Source organism: Ambystoma mexicanum, chromosome 6q, assembly GCF_040938575.1.
Source record: "Ambystoma mexicanum isolate Mex_15411 chromosome 6q, UKY_AmexF1_1, whole genome shotgun sequence".
In the NCBI taxonomy this organism is placed as follows: domain Eukaryota; kingdom Metazoa; phylum Chordata; class Amphibia; order Caudata; family Ambystomatidae; genus Ambystoma; species Ambystoma mexicanum.
The window spans coordinates 1,556,358,270-1,556,373,197 of record NC_090937.1 but is presented as its reverse complement, the minus strand read 5'-3'; the positions used below and the strand labels follow the sequence as shown (position 1 = coordinate 1,556,373,197).

The following is a 14,928-nucleotide window of genomic DNA, read 5'->3' as shown; positions in this document are numbered from 1 at the left end:
TATAAACATGTTTTCAAATTGCTGCCTTAAAAGTAGACCACTTGTATTTGTATTTTGTTGAATTTATAAAGGGCCTTTCCCAGGCACTGAACAGTAAAAAGAATCCAAAAACAGTGCAATAAAATGGATACAAATGAGTAATGGTTACGTTAGTGAAAACAGCAACAATCCTTTTAAAGAGACAAGAGACGAAAGAAGGTAGAGTTTAAGATTAGTTTGGAAAAGGCAAAGAGATGAGGAGGAACAAAGTGAAAAGGGAAGAGCATTCCAATGTTTAGGCGCCAAAAGAGAAAAATAGCGGAAATGAGACAAAGCACAGGGGGGCTTAGGAACAGTTAAGAGAAATAGATGATTGTAGGGGGCATGGAGGGACCTAGAACGAGAGTAGGGAGTAGTTTTAAGGCCACATAGGGTGCATAGGCTAAGCCACGGGTGCATTTGAAGATGATCGAAAGTGATACAAAAGACGGGATGCGAAAGGGCTTAGTGAAATTGAGAGTAAAGGGAGGATGTATAAAGGGGAACGAGGGGGTTGAGAGAAAAGCTGACAGGAGTTATAGATATAATAAAGGGGCAAAATGTGGCAGGCGGGGAGACCAAGCAATAAAGATGAACAGTAGTTGATACAGAAAAAAACAAGGTAAAGGAGAAGAATTTTAGTAGCGTGGAAAGACCGAAAAGCGCAAGCTTGACGAAAGTTAAACAGAGCATTATAACCCGCTGCTGCTATAGAGGATATATGAAGGGAAAAGGAAAGGCAGGGATCAAAGATAAAGCGCAGGTTACACGCTGAAAGGCAAAGGGAGGATGGCGAAGGAAAGAAGCGGGGAGGAGTTGAAGAGATAGTATAAGGGGGAAGAATAGCACCTCATTTTTTGAGGTATTGCGATGTAGATAATGGGAAGACGGTGGAGTGCAGAGCAGATTCAAAGGAAGAGAAAGAGAGAACGATCTGGGTGTCATCAGCATAAAGGTGAAAGAGGGAGATGAGAGAGGAGCAGTGTAGAGAGAGAAAAGAGTACCAAGCCTTACGGGACACCATAGACAAGGAGTGAGGATGAAGTGTCCAGCCCAGGTGACGGAATAAGTCTGTTGCAAAAGATGAGTGGAACCATTTGAGAGCAGACCCAGAGATACCGAAAGAGAAGATAAGGAGGGAGTGGTCCACAGTGTCAAATGCTACAGACAGATCGAGGAAAAAGAAGAATAAAAAAAAAGCTTTGAGAGGCGTGCTGTGAGGAGAGAATTGGGAATTGTGGAATGAGACGGGCGGAAACGACTGTAAGGGAGGAAGAAGAGAATGAAGACAAAGGTAACGGGTTATCTGGGTATAGACGGCCCATTCAAGAATTTTAGAGAGAAAGGGTAGAAAGGGAAATGGGGCAGAAATTAGTCGGGAAGATGGATTAAGAGGTTTTTTTCAGAATCGGGAGAATAACGTATGCTTGAAAGCCACAGAAACGGAAGAATGTACAAGGGAGGAGTTAAGGGAAGTAAGATAGGTAAGAAGAGGGGTTTATACCTGAAGAATGGAGAGGGTCAGAAGTATAATTAGTAGTATGAGCATGAGTTAAGAGAGCAGAAGTATCAAGGTCCATGAGTGGATGAGAAAGAGTAGTTTGCAAATTCACAGGAAGAAAGACGAGATAGCACAAGGATCAGGGGCTTTTGGAGATAGGATATTGTGTAAAAGCTGATAGAGACAGTGAGTTGGAGAAAGTGAAAGTAGGATTTATTGGCAATAAGTAAAGCAGAATCAAAAAAAGAGTGCAGCTTTGAAAGCGTAGCAGGGTAAGAAAGGGAGTGAGTTTTTCTAAAGCCGCTCGGCTTTACGTAGGCTACGGTAAAGGGAAATAAGACTTGAAGTGAGCCAAGGTTGTGAAGTTTTACAAGTCTGGGAGAAGGGATGTAGCGGGAACGTAGAGTCAAGATCAGATGGTACAAAGGAGCGTAGAGTATTTGGCCGCTAAGTACTGGCAGCTAAGTCAGGAGAAAGGGAGAAGAGCAAAATTGGAGATGGGGAAGAGCTCGGTGATTAGAGGAAAGATGAAGAGTAAAAAGAAGAAAGATTTTGATGTGTGAAGATGGTCAAAGGCGGACCAGGTGGACAGAAAGAGAAAGGGAGAGGAGTAAATGATCAGAGGCATAAAAAGGGGAAGAGGAGACGGGAGGGAGGGCGGGGAAAGGAAGAGAAGATTGAGTCGAGGCAGGAGCCAGTCTGATGTTAAGAAGGAGATGGAAGAAAGTGCAAGTGATAAGAGTCAGCAGGAGAGAGCAGGATGGGACGTGAAAAGTTGGTGGTGGGAAAATTGAAATCCCCAATGAGAAAGAAAGGGGAGGAAGACTGAAGAAGATGAAATAGAAGAAGATCCAGATGTGTGAGAAAATTGGTAGGTGGATCAGGGGGATGATAAACAAAACAAGAGCAACAGGGAAAGGATTAAAAAAGGAGCAAAAGTGGTATTCAAAGGAAGGAAAACTGGGGAGATTATAACAAGGAGATAGAGTCCAAGAGGAATTGAAGGTGAGTCCAAGAGGAATTGATGATTCCAGTGCTCCACCCCACTGCTAAGTAGGTGGGGATGTCGGAAAAGGATGTAGAGACAGAGAGAAGAAAAGCAGGAGTTAGAGTTATCAGGGGTGATCAAAGATTCAGTTAAACAGAGAAAATGGAAATTGCAACAAAGAAAGAGGTCAAGAATAAAGTGTAATTTATTACAGATAGAGCGAGCATTTAAGACTGAAGTGGAATTGCGGAAGGGCATCAGAGGAAATAGGAGGGTAGGACAAGTTAGATGCATTACGTAGACAATCATTGTTGCACCGGAGGAGTGTGATAGGTTATCCTAGATGGTAGAGACATAAAAGCAGAAAGAAGAATAGGAAAGAGAAATGTAGACAAATACCATCCAGCACATGATTTGGCACAAACAGAAATAGATAATGAAAATGGAAGCCTTTCAAAGGGGGGGGATTGCCCGTAGAGGAGGGTGCTCATGTTTATAGATGTCCAAGGGTGCTCCTTGAAATAATAGCAGTCGCGTGGAGACGCATGACTGCACCATTCATCGAACATGGGAGGTGGATAAGATTGAGAGACGCTGCAGTGGCGATTAAATGGCCACAAGGAATTTAGTTGCGAGTTCCAGAAACGATGGCACAAAGCAGATGATAATAGGAGAACAGCGCCGGTACCAGTCCAAAGAAAAGCACAAAGTTGGAAAGTCGGGAAAGATGGTATAAAAGTGGCAGTTGCAGTTGGTAGTTCTGTTGCCCTAGGCGGAAGACCAAACAGCAGAGGGCAACAAGCGCTCTTTCGCTGAGGTTGTGGAAACTACAGTCCAGAACCTGTTGTAGTCTACCTCCAGAGAAGTAGGCGAAAAAAGGTTAATCAGCCCACCCAGCAGTAAACTGCAAGGAGGGGGTGGGGGGGAGAGCCAGAAAATCTGGGTGCACAAGGGTCTCAAGAGCAGTTGCTTGCAGTCACCCCTGGTGATCCTTCTCCCCAAAAACCTCAATCAACGCCCAAGCTAGCAGATGCTTAAAATAGGAGAAAAGAAGGGGGTGGGGAGAAGTAGCACAGTGTATATATGATGGCAAAAGGCATGGAAGGCAACCGAGCCCCACAAAAGCTTGAGCCTGAGATGAACTGGAGACCTTCCACAGGGGCCCCAAAAAGCATGGTATCTGGGGCACTGAGTGCCCCCAAAGCATCAGCACTACAGATTAATACCCACCACAGGATGCCCAGCCCAGCTCATCTCATCCAGTAGTAGAAAGACCGCCACAGAGCATACCAAACAGGGCTCAAGGAGGCTCTTAGGAGGAGGAGGATGCCATAGCTGGAGACAGCCCATAACCGGAAGGAGCTCCAATGCAGGGTCCTCAAATGCACATACAGTGGTAGAGCTGATCTTTCAGGGCAGCAAAGGATGGCCAGCGTGGTAGCCGCAGCTCACGGAGTGGCAATAAAAGCCTGACCTCGGTCACTGATGAAGTGCCCGATGAAAGCCATGTCGATGGAGGAAGGTGCCGTTAAGGTTAGAGAAGCGGACCCATCAGCGCAGGGTGAGCGTCAAGCCGCACTGTGTGACAGCCACTTCCGATGTCTTGTCTCTGCTCTGGATGTTTCGGCATCTGCCTTCCTTCTCACTTAGGAGACAATGTCCATTTTACATACTCCTTGTTATTTAAATCATTCCTTATTCCAAATGTAGACCTAATTTGTTCTTACAATTCAAGATGTTCACACGCAAAGTATTTCGTATTTTTGTAATCGGTGGTCATAGTACATTTGATGGCTTTAATTTGTTTAATAGGTTCTTTAATGGAACTCCTTTGAGAGCTGGCCTTCTTACGTCTTTGAACCAGAGTCCATTCTCCCCCTGAGTCCAGGCCACTGCTGGAGCCCAATTCCCTGTTGGCATCCGGGCCCTCCCTGCTGTTCTGATTTTGAGAAGGGCTTCTAGATGCACAGAACACAGGTTCCTCCCTTTTTTACTTTGGGACTTCTCATTGTTATATTTCCTTTTGTAGAGGTCAGATAACAGTGGGTCTCTTCCTCGGAGTGCTGTAAATAAAAACTGGCACTTCCCCCAGATGGCCTAGAAGAATCCTTCCAGCCTCCCTTGTGTGAAGAAACCTTGAAAATGCTCTTCCTGGGCAGAAGGTTTTGTCTTTTTATATCAGCTAACTTGTGGTTATAAGGCCATTTTATTATCCCTTCCTAGCATAATTTTCATTTTTTCCAGTTCAGTAATCATTTTTGGCTTATTATGGACTAATTGTTCCCTCATATCGCCATACTGGCCCGGTGAGCTTCCAGAATTTTGCTATGGCGAAGCTACATAGTCTTTTTTTAGCTTGCTGCTCCCGTTTTGTTTTTTAGTTATGATAGACCTTTCATAATTTAACTCTTGCCTTTGCAGCTTTGGCTTTTTAAATACATTTTTTTGTCTGACTGCCCATTTCATGTCAGTCTCCATTTGTTCCAATTGACCTTGCAGGTGCATCTTTCACATTGGCTAATTCTTGCAAAGAGACTTGGCGCAAACCCTCATTTTCATAGGCCTGATTTAATTTTGTAACCAGTTGCTGTTTCTCATGAATTAGAGCACCACACTCCTGTGTGAGCAGATAAATTATGATCAATTTGATCAGATACGTTTTGGATACCAACACCTTTGAGAATTTATTTTCTTGTTTTAATTCCACTTTGTGTAGTTTGTGTCACAATGTTTTATAACAGACCATTAATACACAGATACCAACCATTATATCTTCCTTGTAGCTTATTTTGGGTGACTACACGGATTATAAATGTCCTATAGACTCAAAGATTGTGTCAATTGCATCACAATATGTCTTCATTTCATCTTCAATTTGATCAATAACATTGTACTATTGCAATGCTGAAACCTGCCGTTCTGTCAGTGTTTCTAGCTGCAAAACGACTTATAGTTTGTCATTGTACAATTGCCTCAGATTCTTTCTGTGCTGCTTCTTGGCACTGTCTAATTTAAACATCTGTCTGCTAACCTGCCCACCATCAACTGGAGGTCTAAATACAGGTCTGTAGACGGGCATCTTAGTTTAAAGGTTTCTTCTTTGACTGTTAAAGTCGTATATAGCTTCTGTAGGGACTGATTTATATAGCTTCTGTAGGGACTGATTTAATAGGCCTCGTTCAACTCAAATGTCAGAACGTACAGACTTCATTCTTTTCATCATCCCTGTCTTCCATATGTCATATATGTGGCTGTCTAATACCCCTTTTAAATATAATTTTTAGAGCATGGGTTTTAACCACAGGTATTGCTGTCAAAAATATCTCTATTTAAAAATGCACCAATCTACCTGCAAAATTCTCACTAAACAAAAATGCAAATCTTTCTTATTCCTAATTTACACTATCAATCGCAATCAGTTGCAACTCAAAATTTAAACCTCTAAGACTTCTGTGCACCCATTAGTATCTCCTTATGAGACAGTGGCAGCAATACCATGTAATTCCAATGCAGCAAAAGCTTCCATGCACTTTAGTTGACTTCTGCACAATTTTGGGTTAAAAAGGTTTATGTTGCAATGGCACTTGTAATCTCAGAAATCATAGATTGGTAGGACTTCCAGTTTTTTAGGATGTTTTAATCGGGCAACATCCAATTCAGGGAAATTTTCCACCCTCCCCAAACCAGGTATGCACAGTTTTTAATTATTGAATCAATTTAATAATATTGATTTCCCCACAACCTCCTTCTCCTTTCTGGACAATAAGCATGCAGAGTTCTACAGATGGCCTATTTATTCAATATAAATACATTTTAGTATACACAAATTATGTATCTATGAAATGTCAACATCAATGGTCAAAATGGCATGATTATGAAATTGAACTTTTAAACCACACGAATGCCCGTGCGTACATTTGAAGTATCCTGAGAGAAAATCCTGCATACGTTGAACAGTGAATGAGTGCTTGGGATAAAATTATCTTTTTATACAAAATCAAATTAAATCTGAACATCCGTGCCTATCTAAATCTATATACTTTGCGCCCACTCAATGAACAGTGTCAGAAATTCAAACTATGTATTTCAAGTTAATAGCAAGACAAACTACTTAACATTCCTAAATGTGAATCCCTTACGAGATGGTGTTTGGATTGCATTACCTTGTGAAAGTGTTCATTTGTCATCTTCAATGGGCAACCTAAATGCAGGAAAATAGATGGCAGTTAATAACCCCCCCCCCTTTTCTTGACTAGATCACCACCAGTAACAGAACTCTGCTTGGTGATGTAACCAGGAAATGTCTCAATTAGGACCACTATATTTAGGTCAATTAGAGCATTGCTTCCATCAGGATTATTTCCCCTTTATGTAATACTTACATCTGAGTTTCTTTTGACTGTCTCACAGACAGGTGGGCACCCTCTTAGGCACTGGTTCAATTCGCCCCCTCTAGAAATCAGTCAGTATGATGGGGTAAGCTTCTCTCTACAGTCTGGTCTCTTCCACTGAAGAAGGCCTGTGTCTTTAACTTCAGTAAGGCCTCTCTTACAGTGCTCTGTTAGTAATCCATAAAGATCGGAAGGTAATCAATTCCATTATCCATTCCCTCCTGTTTACTCTTCATCAGTGAGTGAGTGAATCTGCCTGTATCTATGTTTTTGAACATTTAGAAAGCAGAAACCACACCCCTTAAAGGTGTGAATAAAGTCTCTGTCCAATAACATACCTTGACCAATTAGATAAGTGTTCCAAAAGTCACATCACGCATAACCAACCCCTCCACAATCATTGGGCATATTAATGAAGGGGGCAGGCTGTTGGGATTAACTTCGAAACCCAGAGTCCCTCCCATTTGATGTGATGTAATCTTGGATATTTTGATATTAAATAATAATTTTAGTGAAAAAGCATATTCCACACATCAGATACTAATCAGATAATCGGATTGCACTCACTCAGACAAATTAAATGATGCTAGTCTGATTATATCACGACATTGGGACACATGTACTACACATTTCTGTCTTTTAAGCTCTAATACTGTTACACGTAAAGTGTTTTGCGATCTCAAAGTAACAGGATCGCCCCGGCACAGACCTTGAAATATATGAATTAATAACCTGTGCTGTATATGCGCAAAACTATCCAAATTCACCTAATTTACTATATATATATATATATATATATATATCATTTTACAACCATCTATTAGGGCTATTCAAGCTCAGCGTTAATGTATTTTTTAATTCTCTTAGGCCTCTCATTCATAAGATATAACCAATAAAGTGAATCCAATGTAATTTCAATGGTACATTTCTTTTATGATTTACAAATATTAAATGACCGCTCCAGTTAATATGTCATTAATTTCATGCCTGTACACAAGTGTTAATCTGCCCTGCTACAGAACGTCTGCTGTTCCATCCTTTTGGTTCATGGCTGAGTCTTTTAAGACTTGTGAATGCTCGGTCATCATGGCAAATATTCTTTGTAGCTAGCTGGCAGGGTTCTTTATGCCTTTAGTCCCACTTCCTCGGGTGATTACAGGACTTAACTGCCCCTTGTAGTTAGACCGCCAGTCACGAAAGGTGTTACATTTCTATCTTCCGGAAATGTCTGGCTAATTGAAACATCACATTGAATGAGGGAACCACTACTGTTTGAGGATCAGAATAAATTAAATTCCTTTTTTTAATGATTTAAGTACACGCACAAGGACAGTTGTAATTTGTAAATGGGTACCATTTGTTTCTATTGTAGGGCCTGAATCATGTGAAACAACTCAATCGTAAACTTGCATGGTTTAGTTTACTAATCTTTGATTTCTTTCATGGGATGTCAAACCAACCCTCTCAGTCCTGTTCTTGCTGTGTTGCTATGCGTTGGAGCAAGGAAGGAATGCGATTTGGCAGTTCAGGTCTAGTTTCATTCAGGTTGGTTTCATTCACAATCGTAGCCTTGAAACGTCCTTTTATTGTCCATGTTGCAATTATCAGTGTAAACAGAACAACATTATGGGCCTCATTACGAGTTTGGCGGTGTGATAAAGTATTGGTAACTCTGTTAATGTGACGATCTTTTGGTGGTAATAGAACTACTGCCATTTACACTGCAACACCGAATTCTGAGTTAGGAGAAATAGTGGAGGAGAAAAAAGTGGGATGTAAATCCTCCAAAATTTGGTGTAATTGCAGCAGCGGAATTACTGCTCACCGTAATAATGCCAGAATCCCCATGGAGTGCCATGGACTCCAAAAATGGGAATTTATACCACCACTTTTAATCCCACAGTAAATCCGCAGCCCAAGTGGCAATAACGATAACCAAGTTTGGCAGTATTTTGGTGGATTTTCCACCTAAAAATACTGCCAAACTCGTAATGAGGCCCTTTAACGTTTTCTTTGGAATCATATTTATATAAATGGTCCACATTTTCAAAATACTTGAAGAGGGATGGGTAAGTTCTCCCCCTCCCATAAGATACATGATGCGGATGAAGGCCAGGAGACACTGCGTGCACCCATACTATTATGGACCAATTCCTAGTGCTCCAATGATCGATAAGTATGTCGAGAGGTACCGCCTCAGCCAGCCCTATAGGCCAGGTGCAGTACAAGTCTACCCCAGAGTGGAGGAGGAGCCCCAGGCTACAAATAAAGACACCTCAATTGACGGTATCAACTAAAGCGCCAGGAAGCCATGTTGCTGACGTCGATAGACACTGTGGCTTAGCCGCGTTGGACATGAAGCATACGTGCCACCTGCACTTCGGGACACAAACACACACTCGAATACACGAAGAATACGAGCGTACAGTTCTATAGTAAGAAGACAGATACATATGCATACTGTTACTGCTTTTATTATTTTGCCATTGGCTAGATGCAGCAACCGCAAGAAGAAAGAGATCCTGAGTAATGCTTGCAGATGCTTATACATGAATACACTTATGGAACTGCAGGAGCACCTATGGGACCTGACAGAGCCAAGTGTGACTAACATATGGAGAATATAGAATAGCACGAACACTGTAGGAACCGCCTTATGGTTTAGGAAAATTACAGGAGGGAGCAAGCCTCTCGGCAAGAGCTGAGTTGAATTCAGGCTGGACAAGAGCAAACGCCACTGCCAAGGCCACCAGATACGGATGACATTCCATCCCCTGAATGACAGGAACACCAGCTGCAATAAATGCAAATAGTTATTCTTCATAATTCAGAGCTACACGGCTCCAAATCATGGTTTCTGAACACGTGACCCGGCCGACGCAGACAATGGACAGCAACCAGCAATGAGAAAGAGAGCTGATCTCACGCTACCAGACAGAAGCTTGCAAAAAAGGATGTTCGAATGTGAAACAAGTGTTGCACTGAGCAAAAGTGCACTCTCTGAGACCTAGACTAAGAAGAAGGTACACCATGAGCCGAGAACCTTTGCGGATCCGAGGCCTGGGGGCATCCTCTCTAGCCAATCACAGTTTAGTATCCTAGGATGGGTAGCAACGGGCAAGAACCAATGGTAAGACCCTCACACTGCAACATTGTTATAGTGATTTGGGGATGGACCAGGCCAGCCACCTGACATGTGAGCCAGTAGATTAACATATATAGTGTCGACTATAGATGAACTATTACTCAGTACTCAATCCAGTAGTCTGATAGGTTTTCTGGAGTAGGGCCCAGGTTGTAGCTTCACTCTGACGTCATTTGAGTACAAAACTGGCCTGCGAGCCAGATGTTGAGACGTCCACGGATTTCTTCTGTCCCTGTACTGATCCCTGTTGGTTTTTGCTTTAATAAACTGCAGTTTGAACTTGCCGTTTGACTGAGTCCTCCGTTTGTCCTGTGGAAGGTGTTGGGCCTTGCAAGAGGCCGCAAACTCCTAGTGACTCTCTGGCATACCTGGGAGTTTTTCCCAACATACTGATTCTTAATCATGTAAAGGAAATAAAAACAATCGCCAGCTGAAAATGCAAGCCCAATTCTGTTCTTATGTCCTTTTAAATGCTGTACATTTCCTCTCAGGTTGTCCTCTGTTTAATTTTAAAGGTTGCTGGCACTTTCTGCTAACTTGTAGGCCGCATTTTCATGGCTTTATCAGTTGCTTTGGACATATACTCTTGTGGATTGACTGCTAATGTAGCACGTTTCCTCGCAGGTGTTTTCTCAGGTGTGTGCGTAGCCTGCAGCTCACATCTTTGTTTTTTAAAATGACGCTCTTTCTTAGCATTCTTTTCTTTGGTATAGATTTCCCTACAATATACACCACCATTCTCAGATACCATGAGGGAGCTGATGGTCCCTTCCTTCCGGGACTTTTATTCCTGGATTTATAATGGGGAAATCTCAGATGGCAAGTCCTAAAATACAAATAAAATAAACTGAGTCGGACTACCGTTTCCCGAATGGAATAGGGAATTTACGATGTAGCATCTCCTGTCTTCATGCCCAGTGGCTAAGCGATAGAAATCAAGGTAGTGATGTATGCACCACCTGAACAATACAATGACCCAACAAATCTAGCCACGCAAAAGGGCAAGTAGGGATGGGGAGCTACACAGGAGCGGTAGAACGCACCAGAGGTAAGGCAATTAGCATGGCAGTAGTAGCGATGGAGAGAGCCCAAGATGACAGAAGAGGAAAAAAGAAATATGGTTTTGGACTGTAGACGGATCAAACGGAATAAGACTCCGAAACAGCGATACTGTGACAAATAATATATAATGAACATGGGAGAAGTTATTGGGAAGAATAAGTCCAAGAAATGTGAAGCATCATGGCAAGAGACAGAGCAGTTGGTGCAGTCAGCAGTCGGGTGAAATACAGTGCGATACAGCAATAGAAAGGGGGTGGGGTGACTACTGGTGCCAGTATGCCCATGTTATTCAGATATTCATGAAGATTTTGATTATTTTTACTTTTGTATTCTGGACTTGTAATGCTGGATTTGTAATGGGGGGTGGGGAGGAAAAAAGCTGGAAAAACGGTACTGGGTGAGCATGTCGTGAATGTTATGGTGCAAGTAGGTACTTGATTATGTCCGAGTCCGAGTGGGGCCATAAGAACGTATATTAAGACTTCATTTAATAGCTCCTGCATCAGGTGAGTAACTTCTGGCCAGAGGAAAATGCCCGGAATCCAGGAGCTACTCTTAGCTCCTGCTTAATGTGTCCCATGTTCAGCCACTGGATTTGATCACTAGTCCCATGATTCTGACAAAAAGGAAAAGGGTTGTTTTTACTGGCAATTTTGGACTAGAAATTAGCACCTTTTGTGCATTCACAAATACACTGAGACAGTGCATAACTGCATCATTGCAAATTTGACCCGCAAGTGTGTAGGAGTGATAGACTAGAACTGTAAATCAATGTATGGAAGCATATTCAGTCGCCCTATTGCAGTGAAGGAAACGTGCAACCTTTCTATAAGCTAACTTGGTTGCACTGCTCATCTGCCTCTCTTCTTTACCTGCGTTTGGAATGGATCTAGAACAAATATTGTAAATGAATGTATAGACCAGTTTGAGACGTAGATACATTGCAAGCAGGCAATACAACAGGAAAATAAAGTTGATGGAAGCAGAACGTTTCACTTCTATTGACTTCTTTCTCACAAAGAGATGGAACGTCTCGGTGTTAATTTATTTGTTTCAATGACGACATTTCGTTTTTTAAATGTAATGGAATGTTTTTGTATACATCATTAACGCACGAACAATGTTTGTTCCAGTCCTATTCCGAGAGCGGTCTCTATCTTTGTAGAATGGTTGGCATGTGTGTCTTTCGGGAGAATTGTAGACTGCTAGGATGCTCCTTGGGGGGGTAATCCCTGTGCCAGCCCAGAGTCCATGCTTCTTCTGGATGCGATGGTTGACTTTCTGTGGCATTATTTTACATGTAGGCTAATTGATTACGACCTTATTTGATGCTTTTGTTTTGTTTTCAGGCAGGTCCAGTCGTCATGTATGCTACTGCGCCAGGCTTCTGGCAAGCCTGTGGTTGACGCTGCGCCTCCGCTGCCCACCGAAGAGGCCTTTTCACTGCGGGATGCGGACTATGGAGTGTTCGGCCTGGCTCCTGGAGACCCATTCACTGAAAGGAAGATAGTCGTGTGGATGGGCGTGCTCTCTCTGGGCTTTGCACTGATATGTGATGCTGAGGAGAATCTTATGTTGGCAGAGAGCACTCTCCGCATGTTGGTCAAGTTCCTCCTGGATGCCCTAAAGCTGCTCAACCAAAGCAGCGACATTGTCCTGAAAGCGGACAAGGCAGAGATCCTGCTGAACATGTTTCTACCACATGGGCAGCTGCTTTTCCTGAACCATCAGTTTGTTCAGGCCTTAGAAAAGGAACTTGGCCCCTCTACACCCAAATGAATACATGTCTCTTTCACAATTTCCATGATGAAAGACTTGACCGAGAAATCGGCTGGAGAGACCTCTTGGAAAGTTAATAATGAGCTTATCTTAAGCATTTCCTACACATGGGAGGTGGGAAAGTAATGGTTTATAATTATGTTCAACAGTGATAGTGTCACACGTTGTTTGGAATAATGAGTATTTAATGAACCTTGGTTGCATTGAATTCTGTGGTCAGTGTTGTTAGGTTTTATTGTGCTGCTTTTGTTCATGGGTCACCATGCTAATGTTTGATTGACTAACACAAAATGATTAGGTTTACATTGTATTTGTTATTGCGCTTGACACATTCTCACTAGACAATCTTCTGGGATAAAGAATTAATTGGTTGTTAGCTGCTTTTTTCTTCTTTTTTTGATATCTTTTTATTGACATTTTCACAAAACCTAACTTTTCCGAAACCCAAACCTCCCTTGGCCCTCCCGCCGGACCAAGGCAAGCCCCATCCACATGTTCATTTACTCTATCCCCATGCAGTTTGAGGGCAGTATGATTCCCTGTAGTCCTCATGTAAGAAGGTCAGCACCGACTCCCATTCCCTTGTGAATTTAGATTAGTTCCCTTGCAGGGAATATGTGATCCATTCCAACGACACAAAGTTTCAGACTTTAATTATCCAGTCTTGTTCTTGTGGGATATTTTTGGATTTCCAGTTTTGTGCAATAACCTGGCGAGCCGCCAGCGTGGAAATGGCATATGCTTTCCTCTTATGTTTCCTTCCATACTCCCGTACACAGTAAACTTTCTTTTGGACCTCTAACCTCTTGTGCCCTGAACAATTTTCAACAATTGTCAATTGTATCCTCCCATTGACAGCCTTCCAATACGCCCCAGCTTTGGTCAGCCCCACCAAGTATGCACCCAGGTTTGCAGTCTTTATATCGAATATTTTTCTAAAGAATGAACATATAACAAATATTTTATAATCGAGAATGCATTTAGGGGTGCAGTAAAGGGTTACATATTTTTGGGAAATGTTTGTGGTGGATTTTTAGGGGTGGGAAATGGGGGGTTTCTGCGGGCACCCCCCCCCCAAAAAAAATAAAAGGTGCATTCTCTATAACATTTTTAGTTATAAAATATTCGATGTATGTTAATTCTTTATAAAATATTTCGGTATAAAGACACGTAACCATGTACCAAATCCCGTGTAGCTACACATTCCCATCAACAATTCTGGGAGACATTGGGGAACATTTTATGTGAGCGTGCCAGTGTGTAATGCCATTGGGACATAATCTTACACCAGAACTCCCTGATTTGGCTGGCTTGTGAGTTTAGGGATATCTCTCCATAGATCGATTTGCCTAATGTGGTTTCCCATTATGGTTTATATTTTGTTATTAGCTGCTTTTGTGGGTTCTTTTTTTGGTAGTTCCTTATGTTGTGATCAACTGATATACTGTCTTGCTTAATGTAAAAAAAAAATTAAACAAAAATGTTTTCATTAGTGTGTTAGTGCATGGGTACAGGTAATGGGTATTGGGAATTTGGCCTACTGGCCTAAAACGTTATGACAATTTTTCATAATTTAATTCAAGAAGTACTAACTGTTGGTAACCAGTCTGCTAATCTCTGTGGTTAGCAACGTTTTAAACACTTTCACCACCTATAAACTAAAGTATTTTTTAAAACAATTTGTATTGCTTTTAACTCGCAATATACAGGCAATTAACACAACCAGCTAATTCAAGCAAGTAAATATTCACTGCAAACAAACCAATGTTTATAAAAACCTTTTACCACAACAAACCCACCCTACCCTCCCTGATTTCCTCCCCCCGATTCGCCGCCAGCTCTAGCCCGTGACTTGTGTTCAACTTCCTTAGCTAAGCACTGGTCGCTGCCCATGTGTATCTGTGGTATCTATAGCGTCTACGGGGCAATAGCCTCCTGGACGGCTTCTGTGGCTCCAGAGTGTATAGACCTTGCACCAGAGCGATCCAAGCCGCCACCGCTTCATCTGCAGCTGAAAGGCCAAAGTGCAGTGCCCCCCTCCAAG

The 14,928-nt window shown here is 42.2% G+C and overlaps 1 protein-coding gene across 1 annotated transcript in view; it reads left to right on the top strand.

Moving 5' to 3' along the window:
* Positions 1 to 14,373, top strand: part of AP5S1 (adaptor related protein complex 5 subunit sigma 1) — an 88,518-nt gene extending 74,145 nt beyond the window's left edge. The window contains exon 3 of the mRNA XM_069632255.1: positions 12,455 to 14,373. Coding sequence (XP_069488356.1) covers positions 12,455 to 12,884 — 430 coding nt within the window. The 3' untranslated portion in view covers positions 12,885 to 14,373. The remainder of the gene's footprint in view (positions 1 to 12,454) is intronic.
* The last annotated feature ends 555 nt before the right edge of the window (positions 14,374 to 14,928 follow it).